The 19,937-nt window shown below is 40.5% G+C and overlaps 1 protein-coding gene across 11 annotated transcripts in view; it reads left to right on the plus strand.

Annotated features, from left to right (window-relative positions):
* Window positions 1-18,285, plus strand: part of AAK1 (AP2 associated kinase 1) — a 185,861-nt gene extending 167,576 nt beyond the window's left edge. For 9 of the 11 annotated variants that reach the window (XM_063695825.1, XM_019020962.4, XM_055378038.2 and 6 more), the window contains one exon: window positions 9,737-18,285. In XM_063695825.1, the coding sequence (XP_063551895.1) occupies window positions 9,737-10,863 (1,127 nt within the window). In that variant the 3' untranslated portion in view covers window positions 10,864-18,285. Of the gene's footprint in view, window positions 1-322; window positions 8,506-9,736 lie in introns of those variants that run through there. The other 2 variants (XM_019020964.4, XM_019020966.4) reach the window with 1 other exon arrangement.
* The last annotated feature ends 1,652 nt before the right edge of the window (window positions 18,286-19,937 follow it).

Consider the following 19,937-nt stretch of genomic DNA (forward strand, 5'->3'; position numbering starts at 1 on the left):
GGTATATAGCCAGCAATTCTCAACCAAAAAAAGTATTGATTTGAAAATAGTGCCCTCTTTGCAAGATATCCTACCTATGCTGTCGTGTGCACAGAGTGCCTGAGCTTTTGGTGGGAGGTGGTGGACAGCTAACTTATAAGTTTCAAAATCAACGTGTAAGGGTTTGCAAATGTAAAATATTGCTTCTCTAGGGTTTGGTTTTTTTGGGTTTTTTTTTTGTTTTGGTTTTGGTTTTAGTTTGGTTTTTCTTCTTTGCTTGCTCTGCACATCTAAACCTTAACCCTCTATGTTTTGTACTGAATTCCTATCTCTCCACTTCCAGGTGGGCACTCTAGAAACAGCAGTGGGAGCTCTGAGTCCAGTCTTCCCAACCTAGCCAGGTCTTTACTGCTGGTGGATCAGCTCATAGACCTGTAGCCGTGACCCAGTAGCAGATGCAGTTCTGTAACCTTCATACCGTAAAATACATTTTCATTACGGAGTTATGAAAAAAATGATTTTTTAAAAAAAATCTGCAAATAAGGGGCCCTCCAGCCCTTTTCTCCTACCCCTTGCCTTCTCCTGTAGAAATGATAAGGAAAGAAAATCACTTTGGCCCTCCAGATATTCCTTGGCCAGTTCCTCCTTGTTAGTTTGCTGTGTTTTCTCATTACCCTTCTTCAATAGCATTATCTTAAATCAAGCGCTAGATGCCATGAGCTTCACCTCTGCTGGAATCAACTCCACCAAAAGCTTAACTGTAACTGAAACTAGTGAATTGACACTTTTGTCTCGTTCTTGCTAGGAATGGCCTCCCAGATCAATTCTCCCAACCCCTGTCTCCTTTGGCCAGATGCTGATGAATGTATTTCCCTGTTTTTGCTTTTTATCCTGATGCATTATCATGAGGACATGGCTACTTCAGTTGGTCTTAACTCTAGGCAGTAGCCTGGAGATGGGTGTGTGGTTTAAGAAAGGGTAAAACTTACTGACTGGTAGTATATATTTGAGAAGAGAAATTGAGCCCAGCTCTAGCCAACCAACTTTGACCTTGTTTGATCATAGACTTAGCCAAGGGATTTTACACCCCATGCAACCTGCCCAGCATTCGTCCAGCTTTCTGGCTTCCATTGAACCGTGATTTCTCAGATCTGGAGACGTGACTGCAAGTATTTGAGATCCTTGGATACAATGTGTACGTTATATAAATCCCAAGTATTGCCATTCCTTTTCATGTTAACTGTTCCAAGTGGGATCTCAGAATTAGACCAAAACAAGACAGTGGTGGTAATATGATACCTTTTATTAGAAGACTTTTCACTGGGGCGGGGGTGGGGGGAGGATGGGGAGGGGAAGGAATTGTAGCAGAAACAGATGTATTTTTCTTGTGATTTTTATTTTGAATCAAATATTGTAAATTGTGTATAAATGAAGATGCTGAATAGTTCTGTTTCCACTTGGCATTTCAAGTCTGATATCAGGTGTCTGTACAGGGTTTTGATCTCTTTCCCTTGTATAACTACACAACAATCCTACAGTGTAACATATGGAATCATTTTGAATAGACTTGTGTGCTATAAGCTTTCAGCAGGTCCTCTGTCTCTAGAATAAGCATGTTGTTTATTTTCAGATAATCAGAAATAAGTGTGCTGACAAGCTGGACAACAATCTGGGTGTGCCCAGCTTACCTTTCTTTCTGATGTTTAAATTGAAGGCTGCAGCCAATGGAATATGTTCAGCTGGTTTTCCTTGGCTTCCTAGATTAAAAAAAATAATAAAACAAAGCATAGTTCTTTATTAACTTTAGGATATTGTTCATAAAATAAATAAAGGCCCCTGCACTAACATGACAACATGCCTCATGGTCACCCTCTCTATATGTACTTACTCATTAAAGTGTATTTTATTTCCTTATGTGGAAAGCACTTTTATAAAATCACCCTTTTGAAAAGAAGTGGGCACAGAGAACCCCACTCTTGTTCTTTTCCTCTAGTGCCATTGTCCATCATCAAAAGGGAAACTCTTAGTTAATCAGATCTGTACAAATAAAATTCCAAGTCCATTTGCTTGTTTTGCTATCTAGTACTTTTGTTTCTTCTTCCTCACATTTGCACTTTACGGGGGAAAAAAGTTTAACAGCAACAACAGCCTATAAAACACTGCATTCTGGAGGGCAAGGTTTGACCCTAGGAATGTGCGAGTAGCCTTTGAAAGGCATTGGAGGAAAAGTCTGAATCTTCCAGCCTTCCTTCTGTCTTTAAATACTTCCCGTGCTGGCTGAAACAAGATGAGCTAGGTAAAGGCCTCTAGTTGAATAACAGACCATTTCCAAAACTGAGAGAGGCACAAGCTTCCTGCCGAGGATTAAAAAGCAAAAGATATCCACGAAGGGCTCTCTGTGGTTGGATAGCAGTGAAAATAGGACTTGGTTTACCCCTTTATGGACAGGAAAATTGCTGCAGGTCAGAATTGTATTCTCTTTCCTGGACATAGAAAGAATGTATAAATTAATGAAGGAAATGTTTATTTTTAAATAAGAATAATGTTTGAGTTCTATGTTTTCATATTTGTTTTTTTCGTATATACATGTTAGAAATATAATGAAATATCTAGTTTCTCAATTTAATTGAAACTATGAAGAGTACAGTTTAGAAATTAGGTATCTCTAAATTGTTCTTTTCATATATTACCCATAATTACATTGAAATATATTATCTAGTCATTTGGCTCAGTAAAGCTTAATGGAGGCAGTTAATGAAAATGAGCAGACTAGAAGCCAGAGACGGTAGTAGAAGCCTAAGGGAGATAATGACAAGAAATTGTCTTGGGCTTATTTAGAGTAAGGCCTCCTCAAAGGGGAGAACTATTTTTCTGTTAAGGAACACATATGAGTGCTTTGGTAAACGGAGCCTTCCTTGGTTTAGAGCATCATCCCTGAGCTAAAAGAGTTTATTTGAGTTGAGCATAGTGTCCTGGTGCCTGTGGAATCATAGCCTGAGCTACAAAGGGACCTTTGAGACCATCCTCTAGTCCACCATCCTCTTCATTTTACAGGTGTGGGACCTGAGCTGGATTGAACAGGGTCGGGGGAGAAGAGGCCTGGGCAGGACAGGCCACCTGGGATCTCATCCTGGCCCTTGCCAGCCACTGGCTGAGTGACCTTCAGCAGGCACTTCACCTCTCAGAGTTGCTGTTCCTTAGAGTTATACAATGGGTTTGGACTAGATGGTCTTTAAGATTATAGAAGTATAGGGTCCTAAGTATATATTATTATATTTAGAAGGGCTATGAAGGATTTATATAATCCTGATGTTCTTCAGTTATCTTCTGTAGTTACTGCTATTACGGTAGCAGTGTTTACATTTTAAAGAATTATAATGGGCTTTTACTAACTTGCTCTTTCTTGATTATCTGAATAGAAGCCTAAATCATAATCTTAGAGATTTTCCTGTTTAAGTATTACAGAAACACATGCGTGGACACATACCTACCTATTCTAATAAAATGGTATCAGAAGATTTCTTTTTAAATGTATAATCAGGGATCTACCAGTTTAAAATGGGAAAATACTATAAGCATATGTTTCTGATTTGCTTTTATTCCAGCTATGTAAGAGGAGTAACTATAGCAGAAAACATGACAAATTGATTTTTCCCTTTACAACATTCAAATGAGTCCCAATGTTTTCAAAAATACATACCTCAGAGGAGATAAGGCTTAAGTGGACACTTCTAAGTATGATTATAATTATTATAATTAATGATTTCTTTAGCAGACATATCAGAATTTTGACATCTAATTAAGTGTTGTTCCCCTCAATGTCATCTAGTTTTACTTAAGAAGTTAATACTTATTCTAATGATGCTGCCATCCTTAAAGTTATTTTTGAAATTCCTCTCCTTAGAAATAATATCAAGGAAGGTAATAAGGTATAAGAAAATCAGTTATATTATTTAATTAGTATCACTTTGAGAAAGCATCTGGAAGTATATTCTTTCTTTGTCTACTTTTTCTACTACTCTTGGTTCTGAGTAACATTTAGCCATTTCCAGAAAGCAAATTCAACCCTGTAAGATGAAGAGTGGTTACTGTTGAAAACAGTAAAAAGAATAATCCACAAAAAATTCTCAGAGAGGACCTTATAATAGAAAGTGAACATGATTAAGACTTAATTTCTGTAATTTTCTGAATAAGGAAACTTCTGTGATTCCTTAGTCTTTAGAATGGTTTAAAACATTGAAAGATATGGGTATTAAAACACCTCTGAAAGAAGTTGTCACTTTGTTCAGTGTTATTTGATATTGGACTTCGCTCTTCCTGAATTAGAATTACACAACTTGGATTGCTAATACTTGTGGAAAAACAAACCCAAGAAACGAACTACTTGCTCAAGATGTAATATTTGTTTTATTATTAATACTTTTGTTTGTTTTGATTACTTATTTCCTACTCTCCTGACAGATAATTGATCAACCAATATAACCTTCCCCAGGTTAGGAACAGTTCTGCCTTCAGCAGTGCTGTGGGAATGAAGGGATCTTTGGGGCTGACAGCCTATGATGTGGAGGGATCTGCACTCAGCTAAATAAATACATGCTATAGATACCTTGGGCCAAAATAAAGTCTCTCTTGATAAGGCTTTTCTGTGATTTCCCAGAGTCCTTAACCTTCTCAGTCTGTAAGATTATCAGGCTCCCATAGCCACTAACTCTGAGCTTTGGGATGAAAATGACAGGATTGCCCAGTGTGCTGGGTTAAGCAAATTAGAGGCTGCCTGGCAGAACAGAAAAACTATCACATGAATATTTAGAATGGAATCTTTCCTGAAACACTCCAGATACTGCAAAGCTATCTTTATTCCTCTCTAAAGGCTATAATTTTATCAACACAAAGTCAGCCTTTTCTTTTTCCACATTAGTAATGTTTCTGAAGTTGGATGTGCTTAGATTTCTTAAATCAGAATGAGTCCCAGAAAATCTATAACAAGAAAACTCTTTTGCTTCTCCCAGATTTCCTTTCACTAATACGGGATAGGGAGTCTCCTTGGGTAATGCTAACCTATGCAAAGAAGTTACCAAATGGTGGTAGTTGCTAGAATTAAAGACACATTCTTGGTTCACACTTTGATGTAGTGACCTGAATTTACTCTTTTCCTGTGAGTATTCTACTCTGCCCTATTGCACTCTCCTTTGTCATGTGGATGTGTATTTATCATAGGTCTTTAACCCGTCCTTCCCAAGAAGACAAAGCATACAGTTGTACATGAAGATATCTTATGCAGTAAAAATGTGAAATTTGAACATTGCTGCACAAGTATTGTATAAAAAAAAGTCTGTAAAGAACTTTTTTATGTAAACATACAGGGGAATAAAGACTTTTATCTGTTCAAATGGGAGCATGATATTTAGAGATGTAAATAACTTAAAATAAGTTGCTCTTTTCCCGAGCTGAAAACCCACTTTTTTGCAGAAAGGATTTAATCACAGTATTGAGTGACAATAAGTACCTGGGCACAAGAAAAGTATAGCTACACACTGAGGACATATTAATGAATCATGGCTACCTGAGAGAGTAAAACCCCTGTTTTAGTCTCAAGGAGAGTAAGACGCCTGCCAGCCTACACTGGATATGACCAGACTCAGGGTTGTAAAATGGAGCGCAGGTTTGCAGCTTCCCTCCTCTAACTTAATCCCTAATATACCCAGGCCAACTTAATTAAACATTTTGTGTTGCAAGAATAATTTTATCCCCAGTGAGAAAACTCACTCATTTAATTGCCTCATTGGCCTGAGAGGCACAGCTGGCCATTTTTGGCTTCCATGAGGTCCCTCATTTCCCAGTCGTGGGTTTTAATGCAGCTACCTAATATATGGTGGAACCAAATGCTTAATTTTATTATGTGAGCTAGAAGGTCATGGTAATTATTAGTTTGATGTACGTCTCTTGATTTCCCCAGTTTGGTTCTAAAATTTTACGTTTCAATTGCTGCTGCATTTCCAAGTTCTTGTGAAGGGATATTTTGCTTTCTGTTTACTAACTATATGTGAGAAGGCTTCTTCTCAATGCTCCAAGTCTTCGTTTTCTGTTTTTGGCAAGAATTATATCTTTGATACTCCCTGTAACTGTTCTTTCAGTTTTTGGTATGAGGAAAAGTAAACTTCCAGTGTTGTGTGATGTATTTCATTAAGGAATATCCAGCCTGACATTTAAGTCTTCAGATTTTAATTCTGTAGGGAGCATTCTGATGGCCCTCACTATGTCAATCAGATGGAGTTTCCAGGGGAAACCCATCCTAAATGATTCAGCACTTTGGGTTGCTTTGGAAGTGAATAGGGAGCTGGTGAGGATAGTTGCCAAGTTGTCAGGTATTTTAGGAACTCCTTCTCTTCCCTGAAGCATGTGAGTTCTTGCTGAAATCTACATAATTTGGAGCCTCAAAATAGACTAATATGGAGTTACCCATATTGAAAGTGTCAACGTGCCTAACCTGGCACACAGTCCTACATCAGAGCAAGAAAAAGAAGTATGTTTTGACTTCTTGCTTAATTTTATGTGTGAAACCAAAATAAAAAGAGGCATGATCCAGTTTGAGGGAATTATAACAAAACCCTACCTTAGGCTCCATGATAAGTAAGACCCTGTGCAGACTATGAAGCCAGGCCCTGGGCTTTAGCCCCTGAGATACAATAGGCAGTGTTTACTGAGCTCTATGGCCACAGGGTATCTGCTATGACGTGCCATTGGTTACCAAAGGAACTGGGTCAAGGCATGTGGTTAGGTTAGTATAAATCCTTCAATGCTAGTAGAGAGACTGCTTCAAACACGTTTTCTTGTTGACACAATGCTACCTTCATATAAAGGAACTGTTCACCCTGAAAACACATTTTCCCTGTAAGAACACATTCACATACTCAAAAAAAGACTTTTATCTGCCAACAAGATTTAATGGTTACCTTCTGTTTCTAGTATATTTGGAATTTATCCTTCTCTCGACTACCTTGTTTCTGGTGCTACCACCACCAGAATTTCTTAAGGGAATGTGGAGGTCTGGGCTTCCCCCATATTCTCTGGCATTTCTTTGCCCTTCAGAGTGCCAGGCCTGGAGAGTTGCAAAGCGTGGTTGCTCTCCGCCTCAGCCACACTGTACCTCCTCTAACAAGAATAGAAAGGTTAAGGGACTTGGCCTTCTCAGGACAACCCTTTAAATGTACTTTTCTATTCCTACAAAGCCTGTTGATGCTGAAAGAAAGATAGGAAATAGCTCTTGTCCTTGTTTTGAAGGACAGGAGACTAATTTTCCCTTCAAACTTGATATTCTGGTGTTTTTGTGACTATTTTTGTAAATTATTCAAAGTTGTTGGAATTTTAAGCCTGATTTTCCCACTACGCTTCATGAAGGTCATAGAATATGCTCTGAGTTGGAAGGTTTTCCAAATGGGTTCTTGACCAAAAACCCACTTTTTAACAAATAATTTTGATGGGTTAGACATGTTCTTCCATCCTCTCCAACTCTGAATATGGGCACATACACACACCCCTTGGTACTTCCTAGTTCTCAAAATTTAATCTAGCACTTCAGGCATCCAAAGTGCCCCTGGTTCAATAGATAGCTGTTTTTTTGCCAGTCTCTGTGCACAAATTGTTTTAACTGAATTCAGTTTAAATTTCCAAAAAACACTGACTCTGTTCAAACTAGTGTTCATTGGATTATTGACCTGTATGATGCCAGAGTTGGTCATTGGCTTGACTAAGTTTTCCATTTTTTTCCCCTAAGAGATATTTTGCTCTCCTGCAGAACAAGCTTAATAACATCAACTTTCAAGGTAGTTTTGGAAGATGAGAAATTGTGCTTTTGTTTTGGCAACTGAAAACTTTGTCCAACTGATACTATGTGAGGAAGGTGGTTCAAGGAGTTTTAGGGCCCTCTTGTCCTTCTTTAAGGCTCTGCAAACCTTATTTTGGAAAACTTATTTTTCTCCCTTTTATTTGAATTTCCTCCCAGAAATTATCATCTTGGTATCACTGAGACAAATCTAATATCAATTTACTTGCCTGAGAAATTAAGATTATGTCTGTCCACATAAATTGCAAGGGAGAAGGTATTCTGTTTATTTCCTGTCCGCTGACTGATGCTTTCATATCACCATGTAGCTGCACATACTAAAATTATAATACAAGGAAAAATTTATTCTTTTCAAAATCTTGTTCTTCAAATACTATTCAGAAAGCCATTTGGCACCAGTACAGAATTTAACTTAACGCCCCAATCTGGAATTCACTGAATGCATTCAAACTGTTAGAAAGGAAAATAAAAATGGAGGACAAACACATTTTTGTTTTGTTTCTGAAAACAATATTTAAGTTCAGAACTGTTTAAAAAGAAGCACTGCTAAAAAGTTATAGGATTCAGAGAAACATAGTATTTTTGTACAGTATCTTATAAAATGTTCAGACCTCTCTCTACATTCTCTTTACAATGTAATGTCTCTAAGTGATTTCCCAATAAACTGATTTTAATGCCTCTTCTGCTGTGGTCTGTGTGCTTAATTCATGCAGAAACTTTAGCAGGGGATAATTTTTGGCAGAAATTTCTGCTAGCTAATGGTTTGCATAGGAGGGGAGAGGGTCAGTATGGGAAGGGGATCATTGAGTTCTATCTCTACAGAGGTTCTGGGTCATCTATGGCTCCAAATCATTGTATCTAATATTCTTATACTGGTGGGTTGGGAAACTCCAGTAGTATCTCTTTACTGAGCCCATGGTGAAATGATACCTTTACCCCCAACCACCCTTTCTCTGGATTCTTCTTGCTTAGTTACATATGCCTTTTTCCTGCCCTCTTGCTAACATGTGCCCAATGACATACTTCTAACCTGCTAATATTTCTTGGAAGGTAAGCTCTTTTGCATTCTGATAATTGTCTATTTGATTTTAAAAGCCAGAGCACCCTGAGGCACCTCTACCTAGATAGAAATAGACTAGTATATTGGAGTTTGCTAATGCTTCTGTAATGGCCCATGCATTTTACTCCTTCTGCTTAAAGAACTTTATGACAGATTCATTTAAGCAGAGGAGATCTTTATGAACTTAGAAGACTGAAAACAAAATTCTGGGGCAACTCCAGCTGAAGGTGATTTATTTGGTCTGATTTTGATGCTGTATGCTCCCCTCAGAAGGTACCTTCAGTATTTATATTTTGGGCACTCGTATGTTCTTTGAGTAGTGCTTGTGATGTAAGTCATCAAGTAAACTTGCATTTATCAAGCAGCCACATTCTGCTTCTTTTCAGAGAGTTTGTCCCTCTGCATGTGGCGCAGATGACCGCATGCCAGATTCTGAATTGAGTCATCCCCAGACAGTGTTTCTACATAATCCAAAACTGTCATGGTATATGTGGAGATGAATGACTGGGTTTGTTTTCATTCCATAATGAGCCAGTGCCAGGTAGAGCAGGTGTCCGTGCCTGGCCCTGTGTGTAGGAGCATTGCATAGTTACGCTGAATGTCTGTGTGCCTAACATCTTCATCTCCTTTCCTGTACGTCGTGCCTATCATGTTCCAAAACGTGAGACAGTGGTTGGTTGTGTTCCAGTTTGTGTGCAGTTTCCTTGCCTGACTTTTATTTTTATGTTTTTCCTTTTGCATTTTCAACATCTATTATTTGGTCCCACAATGTTTTTGCCGCGGGTTGACCATTAAATGTTCCAAATAGAGTTGAATTGACCTACACATTAATTCTGCATTTTATGCTTTTCTAGGTCTCCAGAGAGAGTCCAATCCCTGTCCTGTAATAACTGTAGAGCACTTTAAAGAATCACTGGGCGTTAAAGGCCTTCCGCTGTATCCAGACCCCTCCAGAGTACCTGGCACAAAGACTCAGAACAACTTAGAATCTGACTACTTGGCCAGAGATGGCCCTTCAAGCAACAGCTCATTCCACAGCAGCGAAGAGGAAGGGACTGACCTTGAAGGAGACATGCTGGACTGCAGTGGGTCTCGGCCTCTCCTTATGGAGTCTGAAGAAGAAGATGAGAGCTGCAGACCCCCCCCGGGGAAGCTGGGAGGAGCCGTTCCATTCGCTCCACCAGAAGTCTCTCCTGAGCAAGCAAAGACAGTGCAAGGTGGAAGAAAGAACCAGTTTCAAGCCCTCACACAGCCAGCCACTGATGGGCTCAGTGAGCCAGATGTTTTTGCCATAGCTCCCTTCAGGAGCTCAAGGGTTCCAAATGATGACATGGACATTTTCTCCAAAGCCCCATTTGTCTCCAAGAGCAGTATGGCTCCTTCCCAGCCAGAGGAGTCAGACGTGTTTTTGAGAGCTCCTTTCACTAAGAAGAAAAGCATGGAGGAGTTAACAGTTATCCAGAGCACCTCCCAGGAGCTGCCTGCACAGACCGGTCTCCTCAGTCAGACAGGTGATGTCCCCCTGCCCGCGGGCCGTGAGAGAGCTGTGTACACCTCTGTCCAAGCTCAGTATTCCACAGCTGGTTTTGTGCAACAGTCTAACCTCCTGTCCCATTCTGTACAAGCAGCAGACCATCTGGACAGCATCTCTCCCAGGGGATCCTGCCTGGAATCTGGGGGTCATTCTAATGACAGAAACAAAGGACATCAGCTCCAGAAAGAAGCTGTCTCAGGCCCCATGGCTGGCAAACCATTCCGCCCCCAGTCCTTATCCAAGTATTCCCGTCACTATAGCCCAGAAGACGAGCCAAGTCCAGAAGCCCAGCCCATTGCTGCCTACAAAATTGTTTCACAAACCAACAAGCAGTCGATAGCTGGGTCTGTTTCTATCACATCCGTTTCCTCCAGGACTACGGAGCTGCCAGCTGCTGATCCATTTGCTTTAGCACCCTTCCCTTCAAAATCAGGCAAGAAACCCTAGGAGCAAAACCTGAGCCTCAAGCCTCTTGTCTCTATCCCACCCTCAATACCCGCCACGGCACTCCCAGCTGAGCCTTCTGAAGAAGAAATATTATCAGTTCTTATATTTCAATTCCCTGCGTCAGAGCAGAATTATCTTGAGTCAACAAACTCAGTTGCAGTGATATTTAGTTGAAGCCCCTTTAAGTTATGTTCGTTTTTTTGTTGTTTGTTTGTTTGTTTGTTTATATTGATTTCTGGACTTGGAGGCATTTTCATCTCCTTCACAGAGGTCATCCACTTCCACCAAGAACTCTGCTTTCCCCCTGCCCCACCCACAGAAACTGTTTAAATCCTGAAATACTTCTTCACCCCAAACCCAAAGGGGCCCTATTGTTGCTAGTTTTAATTCCTGTAGCTCCTGTTCTAAGTCATGCCCATCGAAGAATCAAGATTAGTCCCTCCACTAAATCAAGATTTAGTACTCTTGAAAAGGGGAGATGTCTGGAAAGAAGAGCAAGATAAAAACCCTGCACATCAACAGGAAGTATAATCCTGCAGTTACTAATCATTCCTGTAGAAGCAGCAGCTCTAGGAGTCTCCAGATCTGTTTCTCAGTCTGTGTGCAAGCCAGGCTGGCTCTCGTGCATGACTGTCTGCGGGTGTGGAATGTACGTCAGAGCCTATGTAGAGATACAGGCAGATGGGCTAACTCCTCATGTCTAGTCATGCTGGCAGGGCTTTCCCCACATCCATGCTTTTGAAATTAGTGTGAGTGTACAGGTTTGTGTGTGCATGTATACATGTGTGTGCACAGGAAGCATTTCCACTTGAGGGAAATCCTGCCCCATCATGCCTACCTCCACAGTGAAATCACTCGTTTTTTGGTGTTTGCTCGCCTAACTGACTTGAACCCCATTTTATTTATTTAGTTTTTTTCTCATGGCAAAGTAGAATACGTTGGAAGGTGTAGGGAAATCCTGCTGGAAGTGATGTTTCAGAGTAAATTTTTTTTCTCTCCGGAATTTCTTGTTTTGCTATTAACAAATTATATTTACCTGATTATGAAAAATTAATTTTCCTTATACATTTTCCCCTTACAACACTAGAAAAGAGCACCTTGTTACAGTTCCGGCCTCTGAGTATGTGGGCTAAATGCCAGCATTAGGGAATTCATTAATCATGAGACTAGGCTACAAACTAGGCTTGCTTGTTTTGGGGTTGTTTTGTTGTTGTTGTTGTTGTTGTTGTTGTTGTTTCCAAATCTCTACTGCCCTTTGAGGAAATGTAAATCTGAGACATGGAAATAAGTGTTTGGGAGAATGGAAAAGAGCTGAATCAGGTAGGCATGAAAACTTTTACATTCTCTATCCTCTTTAGATGTTGAAATAGGCCAGACAGGTTAACTGATGTTTTTTAAAGTTGTCTTTTATTTCTGGAAAGATCTGACTTATTCCTAGCTTTTTTCATACCCTTTATTATTAGTGCCTTAAAATAAAGCTGGCCAGGTGCAGTGCCACACACCTGTAATACCAGCATTTTGGAAGGCTGAGGCGGGAGGATCAGTTGAGCCCAGGAAGTTCAAGACCAACTCTGGCAACACAGCGAGACCCTGTCCCTTCAAAAAATAAATAAATAAATAGGCTGGGCATGGTGGCTCACACCTGTAATCCCAGCACTTTGGGAGGCCAAGGTGGGCAGATCACAAGGTCAGGAGTTTGAGACCAGCCTGGCCAACATGGTGAAACCCCATCTCTACTAAAAATACAAAAAATTAGCTGGACATGGTGGTGCACACCTGTAGTCCCAGCTACTCAGGAGGCCGAGGCAGGAGAATCGCTTGAACCCCGGAGGCAGAGGTTGCAGTGAGCAGAGATTGCGCCACTGCACTCCGGCCTGGGCGACAGAGCGAGTCTAAAAAATAAAATTAAATAAAATAATGAAAAAAATTAGCTGGGTATGGTGACATATGCCTGTAGCTACTCAGGAGGCTGAGCTGGAAGGATCACTTGAGCCCAGGAGTTTGAGGCTGCAGTGAGTTGTGAGTCCAGCCTGGGTGACAGAGTGAGACCCTGTCTCCAAAAATATAATAATAAAAATAAAGCCTGTATCTCAATGGGAAGATTTCTGCTAAGGCAGTTCAACTCACTGGAAAGAACTGCTGCGTTAGGTTTCAACTTTAATGCTTTCTGTTACTTCTAGTAAAGGTTAAATAGTAAAGAGCTATTTACCAAACCAGATCAATGATTTAAAAATTATTGGAAATTCATCTAAGAATCAAGTCTGAATGCCCAATTCTATTGCGGTTGATTAGGTGTGATATTCTTTAAAGTTCAGGAATATTGGCAGTAGAAAATGAGCAGCTACTTTTCAACACTTTGTCCTTTTTTGGTGGTCTCTGCCTATTTCAAATGTCCTGATCAAAAGATAAATAATTGGCACTGTGCCAAGGTTTGGTTTTCCAACTAAGGTCTCAATTGTGCCAGAAACCTATGTCCTTCACTTTGGTGGATGCTAAATGTTATTCTAAGAATATGCTTTTTCCCAATTCTCCTTTCTGATTTTTATGTATTAGTGGATGCAAAATTGTCTTTCTAGTTGAATGAATAATTTCGGCTAATGCATGTGGAACTTTGCACCCCAGATTCTTCCCATGGTCATTATCAAGTGAAGCCCTCAAAAACATGAGCGAAGAGCCTAGAAATATTCAGGGAGATTTCTCACCCCAACTCAGAAATTTTTTTTTTTTTTCAAGACGGCGTCTTGCTCTGTCGCTCAGGCGGGAGTGCGATGGCGTGATCTTGGCTCACTGCAACCTCCATTTTCCGAGTTCAAGCGATTCTGCCTCAGCCTCCCGAGTAGCTGGGATTACAGGCACACACCACCGCGCCTGGCTAATTTTTGTATTCTTAGTAGAGATGGGGTTTCACCATGTTGGCCAGGTTGGTCTTGAACTCTTGACCTTGTGATCCACCCACCTTGGCTTCCCAAAGTGCTAGGATTACAGGCGTGAGCCACCGCACCTGGCCCAGAAATTCTTTTTTTTAATTATTATTATACTTAAAGTTTTAGGGTACATGTGCACAATGTGCAGGTTAGTTACATATGTATACATGTGCCATGCTGGTGTGCTGCACCCATTAACTCGCCATTTAGCGTTAGGTATATCTCCCAATGCTATCCCGCCCCCCTCCCCCCACCCCACAACAGTCCCCAGAGTGTGATGTTCCCCTTCCTGTGTCCATGTGTTCTCTTTGTTCAGTTCCCACCTATGAGTGAGAACATGCGGTGTTTGGTTCAGAAATTCTTAAAGTAAGAGATCATTCTAATTCCCCTTTCCAAATATTCAGGATTATCTCTGTAACAGCCCAGCAAAATGTTTTTCCTTTGGTTATTTGATAATTCCCTTCTAATCAAGTGACTATTTTAATTCTCAAGGTGCAAATCAGAATAAAATCATGGTGATTTTACTACCTAGTTGAATACTTCGTCAAGCATGAGCTTGTATCCTTTTTAAATTTTTCACTGGAGGCCGGGCGCGGTGGCTCACACTTGTAATCCCAGCACTTTGGGAGGCTGAGGTGGGTGGATCACTTGAGGTTAGGAGTTTGAGACGAGCCTGGCCAACATGGTGAAACCCTGTCTCTACTAAAAATACAAAAAGTAGCTGGGCGTGATGGCACGCACCTGTAGTCCCAGTTACTAGGGAGGCTGAGGCAGAATTGCTTGACCCAGGGAGGCAGACTTTGCAGTGAGCCAAGATTGTGTCATTGCACTCCAGCCTGGGCGAGAAGAGCAAAACTCCGCCTCAAAAAAAAAAAAAAAAAAAAAAATTGTCACTGGAGACATGATGGGTGGAGACTCTACATACCTTCTTTGAATACAGAAACAGATGCAAACACATGCGAATTACTTTTTTTTTTTTTTTTTGGTGATGCATGAAAAAACTTTGACTTGTGGATTACATTAATTATTAGTAACAGTTAGATTCTGCCTACTTGTATTACAGTAGGGTCTTATTTCCTTAAAGAGAAAAGAAATACAGTCATGCCCCGCTTAATGATGAGGGAGACGAGACATTCAGAGAAATGCATCCTTAGGTGATTTTGTCATTGTGTGAACATCACAGAGTGTACTTAACACAAACCTAGATGGCACGGCCTACTACCTACCTAGGCTATATGGTCCAGCCTGTTGCTCCTGGGCTACAAACCTGTACAGCATGTTACTGTACTGAATACTGTAGGCAGTTGTAACACAATTGTAAGTATTTCTGTATCCAAACATTTTAGACATAGAAAAGGTACAGTAAAAATATGGTATAATCTTATGGGACCATCATGGTATATGTGGTCCATCACTGATGGAATTGTTTTTATGCAGCACATGACTGTATATAATCAACAAACAACTCTACTTTCTTGTTTTCGTTTGTTGTGTTTTTGCTTTACATATTTGATAGGGAACATAGAAGTGACCTTTCATTTCAGTGGAAAGCATTGAGCCAGAATATATTTATTCATAAACCATCGAGCCACACATGCATTGATGAACCCTGAAAGAATCCACAGTAATTGACTAACAGGCAGTATTGAATGAAAGATGTCATATGTGGTGAAAAATATTTAATGTATCAGTTTCTTGGGCTCACATACAGCCCTTTAGTTCCAAGTGCTTGGTTAGATTAGAAAATGGGATGAACACAATTTGATGCTGAAGCAGCTGCTGAGCAGCACCCAGGGAGTCTAGGTCATACGCCCTATATTGTTTTCGGCCCACTTATTATTGAGTTGAAAAGTCTCATATTTGTAGACTAGAGTGTATGTGTTTACAGGCCCATGTTGTATCTGAGTTTTCTCTGGCAACTAAGATCTCTTTCTAAACGTTCTAGAAAGATACTGGTATCTTACTGGCCCATTATTTATTTAGTAAGTTTTAGAATACATATACATCAGTGTTTTCAACTACTTGGTGGACATTTCACTGATGCATAATGAAAGTAGCAGATTATAATCATCAGAGTGATCTGACAAGGAAATTCTGTATTTGCTTCCATAAAGAAAAATAATCAAAACATATATCAGATATAATATATATGCAGTATATCACATAGGAAATTTTATTGTAGGAAATTAGAGAAGGATGCTACTCAATTCATTCTCTAGCAGGAAGAATACAGCTTAAAAATCACTTGGGTCCCTTTAATAAAGAAAAGTGTGATTCTGTGTTGTGTGTTTGGAACTGAAATTGGAGAACACGTACCAGTCAACTGTGAAATGGTTGCTGGATAAAACCACAGATGTGGTTTTATCCGAGAAATGTGGGACTGAAATTATTTTGATGAGAGGTACATAAGAGAGCTGCAGAAAAGACTGTAGCTTCTGAGGAGGCAGGAGTACCTTGTTAATATCCAAACCACCCCTGAGTTCTAATGTTCCAACTCCACCTAAACGAGGAATTGGAAACTTTAAATGGAATTATCTAATTTAAATTCTTAGTTTTTTCTTTGTCTTTCTCAGCTGATACTTGTAGTTTTGTTTTGTTTTTTAACCACCAAGAACACTTGCAAGTTTCTTACTGAAAACATCACTAAAGGAAAAGAAGAGTTTCAAAATGCTTGAAAAGAAAAAGTAGTATGTGGTTGGGAATTGTTTTTGTTCAAGTCCCTGGAAGTCCTCTTGGCTTAGCTCCCTTGTTCCTGTTCCCACTTCATTTCCTTACTTAACATTCCCCTATTTTGAGCATGTCAATAAGTGCATGATGAATGGCACAGTTGAATAATCATGTTAACTTTAATTGCTTCCTTTGTTGCTGTAAACAGTTTCTTGTTAAGTTTCAGCCAAGTCTGTGACAATCTCACCAAATAAGAATGAAATGGGCGGGGTGTGGTGGCTCACACTTGGAATCCCAGCACTCTGGGAGGCTGAGGTGGGCAGATCACTTGAGCTCATGAGTTTAAGACCAACCTGGGCAACATGGCAAAACCTTGTCTCTACAAAAAATACAAAAATTAGCCAGGCATGGTGGTGCACACCTGTAGTCCCAGCTACTTGGGAGGCTTAGGTGTGAGGATGGCTTGAGCACGGGAGGCAGAGGTTGCACTAAGCCAAGATCGTGTCACTGCACTCCAGCCCAGGCAATAGAGCCAGACCCTGTCTCAAAAAAACAAAACAAACAAACAAAACATGAATGAATGAAATGGCTCACCTTCCCTATTATGAACTTGAAGGAAGGTTGGCAGGACCCCAGCCTTACTCTGTAGTGACAACCCAGAGGTACCTTTCCCAGAATGCAGGGTCAAGTTTATGTGTGAAGGGACTCTAGAATAGCTGGTAAAAATGGCTACATGTTAACCATTCTTGACTTAGTCCAGTATTCCCATAATTTGTAATTCCATAAATTTATTCTCAGCTGTCTCCCAGCCATTTCTAATAGAAGGATGTGTACCCCAGTTTTGACAATGTTCTTGAAATCAAGTTAGTGTTACCTGCATTGCATTATAATGGAACTATATGTACATGTTAAAGGGATCCGTTTGATTCCTTTTGGCAAGGAATTGCAAAAATAGTTTTTACCAATACCAGTTAAAATAGGATAGGTTAGACTTTGGGGGCAGGGTGAGACAGTGCAGCCTTTTCACTCTGAAATGGCAAATCAGCTGTACTCTTTTGAGTCTACCAGAGATTCCTATTTGAGTGTGAATGGGGTGTGTGTGTCTGTGTGTCTGTGTGTGTGCTCATTCATCTTCATGCTTTCTTCCATGGTGTTAATTCAGGCTCTCCTAATAAAGGTATCCAAAGAGTACTGAGAAGTGACCATAGGTATTTGGCATGAGTAAATGTAGTTCCTTTTGCCAGAAACTCTCAAAAGTTACAACTGGAGTTCTTCGCGATAAAAGGTTGGGGAAATCGGCCATGGCTTTAGCCTTGTTCCCAAGTACACATCTTCTTATCCACAAGGATGAAACTCTGTAGGGCTCACCCTGAGGGCTCATGTGTGGCATTGAGAGGGTAGCAGTGACCAGAACACCACAAGGCCCACAAGATGTTTTGAATGAGGGAACATTTAATGTCATTTGTTAGGAGATAGAAACCAAATAATAAAGGACAAGGACCACGCTCATTCCGTGGAGAAGAGGTGAACTCCCTCTGCTGACTATTTGGAATGGACTGAATGAGGAGGTCTCCCCAGCCAGAAGGAGTATTGAGGTCATCAGGCCTCAGAAAACAATGTACACATAATCTCGGGCTGTGAACAAGAGAAAGGAGGGGGGGAAACATGAAAGTCAATCTTAACAATTTTTGCAATACCTCTTATTTGCAGACCATTGGATTTATGTTATTGCACTCTCGGTGTGATTTATCATATGTATCTGATAGGTTTTATGAATTGTTTTGAGTTGTAAACTCCTATACCCTTTATTAAAATGGACCTAATTAAGTGATTTATGCTTTGTGCAATTTCTTAAATCAGATCTCTCTAGGATTGAAGGGATCCACAGGTATCTTTCACTTAGTGTGAAGCCTAGTAGTTATACTTTTATATTCCTGAAGAGAGACCAGCATTAACATAAAGAGAGAAGTCTTAGGAAAAAATATACCTAAGAATTATTTTTAAAATTCATACTGTGAAGGAGAATCTGCCTGCCTATTTCCTCTCCAAATTTCAGAAAATAACACAGAGTGCTATTTGCCTGAACTTTAATGAGCTTGACTTTGTTATGATTCAGGGAGAACTGGTTACACCTCTGCTGAGTTTGCAGAGGTGACGTTTGAAGAAGACCCAGGAATCCAAAGAGTTCTGGTATTATATGCATGAATGAAGCCAAAGTTGCCTACTTCTGAAAACCTAAGACCTAAATATACACCCCACCGAATTCTACAATGTGAAGTTCTTATGTTTTTCCTATTTCAAGTTAACATTAAGCAAAAGCACAGTCTTTTTTATGTGTGCCTCTGCAGTTGCTCTGGGGGAAGCCCTTTTCAGACTGTCCCTGAGCCTTCTGCTAAGGTGTGCCCTGCCTTCCATGTAGGGAACACAAGAGTAGCAAACACAAGTTCCCACAGGTAGACTCTGCATTCACTTTGTGTCTCACTTTTGCCCCTGAGGCTGGTTGGCAATAGACCAAGGAGGTGCCCTTATATCACCCCTTAACACCCAAGTAAGAGGAACCAGGGTGAGACCCCAGGGGAAAGCCATGAGCAGATGGTTTAGATCTGCTTCTCTAGATTTAAGTCAAAGTTCTTTCCGCCTCTCCTCTTATGTATTTTTCCTTGAGTTCCTCTTTTCTTATATTTGAGTAGTAAGATCTAGAGGGCTTAGCTTAGCATGTCAGTTTACATGGAAGGAGACCAAGTAGTCCCTCAACCTGCTGTTATATGAGCTTAGCCTAGGGGCCCAAAAAGAGACATATTCCCTTCAGAATGCAGCCCAGGTGTGGACATGGATGAAGAATTAATGGGAGAAGCACTTGGGCATATTTGAATGCTCAAGCAGCTAAGCTCAGCAGCAGAGGAGAAACAATCTGTAGAGAAGGAAGAGATGAAGGAATAAGAGAGTGAAAAGTAAATGGACAACAAGCACACCTAGCACTCAGTCGTAGTTTTTAAATACCATTCTCTAACAAAAAGCCAGGGCTCCATGGAAAAATGGCTGATTCTAGGGCTGGAGCAGGAAATATACAAGATGAACCAGGAGCATCTTGTAGTGTAGTGTCAGAAGGTTAAAAAGGGCTTTAAAAAAAATGGGGGCCAGGTGTGGTGGCTTATGCCTGTAATCCCAGCACTTCGGGAGGCTGAGGTGGGGGCCAAGGTGGGTGGATCTCTTGAGGTCAGGAGTTTGAGACCAGCCTGGCCAACATGGTGAAACCCTGTCTCTACTAAAAATACAAAATAGCCAGGCGTGGTGGCGTGCACCTGTGATTCCAGCTTCTCGGGAGGCTGAGGCAGGAGAATCGCTTGAACCCAGGAGGCGAAGGTTGCAGTGAGCCAAGATTGTGCCACTGCATTCCAGCCAATATATATATTGGCCAGGCATGGTGGCTCACTTCTGTAATCCCAGCATAGAGGAGGCCAAGACAGGAGAATCATTTGAGGC

The sequence above is a fragment of the Gorilla gorilla genome, chromosome 12 (genome assembly GCF_029281585.2).
Source record: "Gorilla gorilla gorilla isolate KB3781 chromosome 12, NHGRI_mGorGor1-v2.1_pri, whole genome shotgun sequence".
Classification (NCBI taxonomy): Eukaryota; Metazoa; Chordata; class Mammalia; order Primates; family Hominidae; genus Gorilla; species Gorilla gorilla.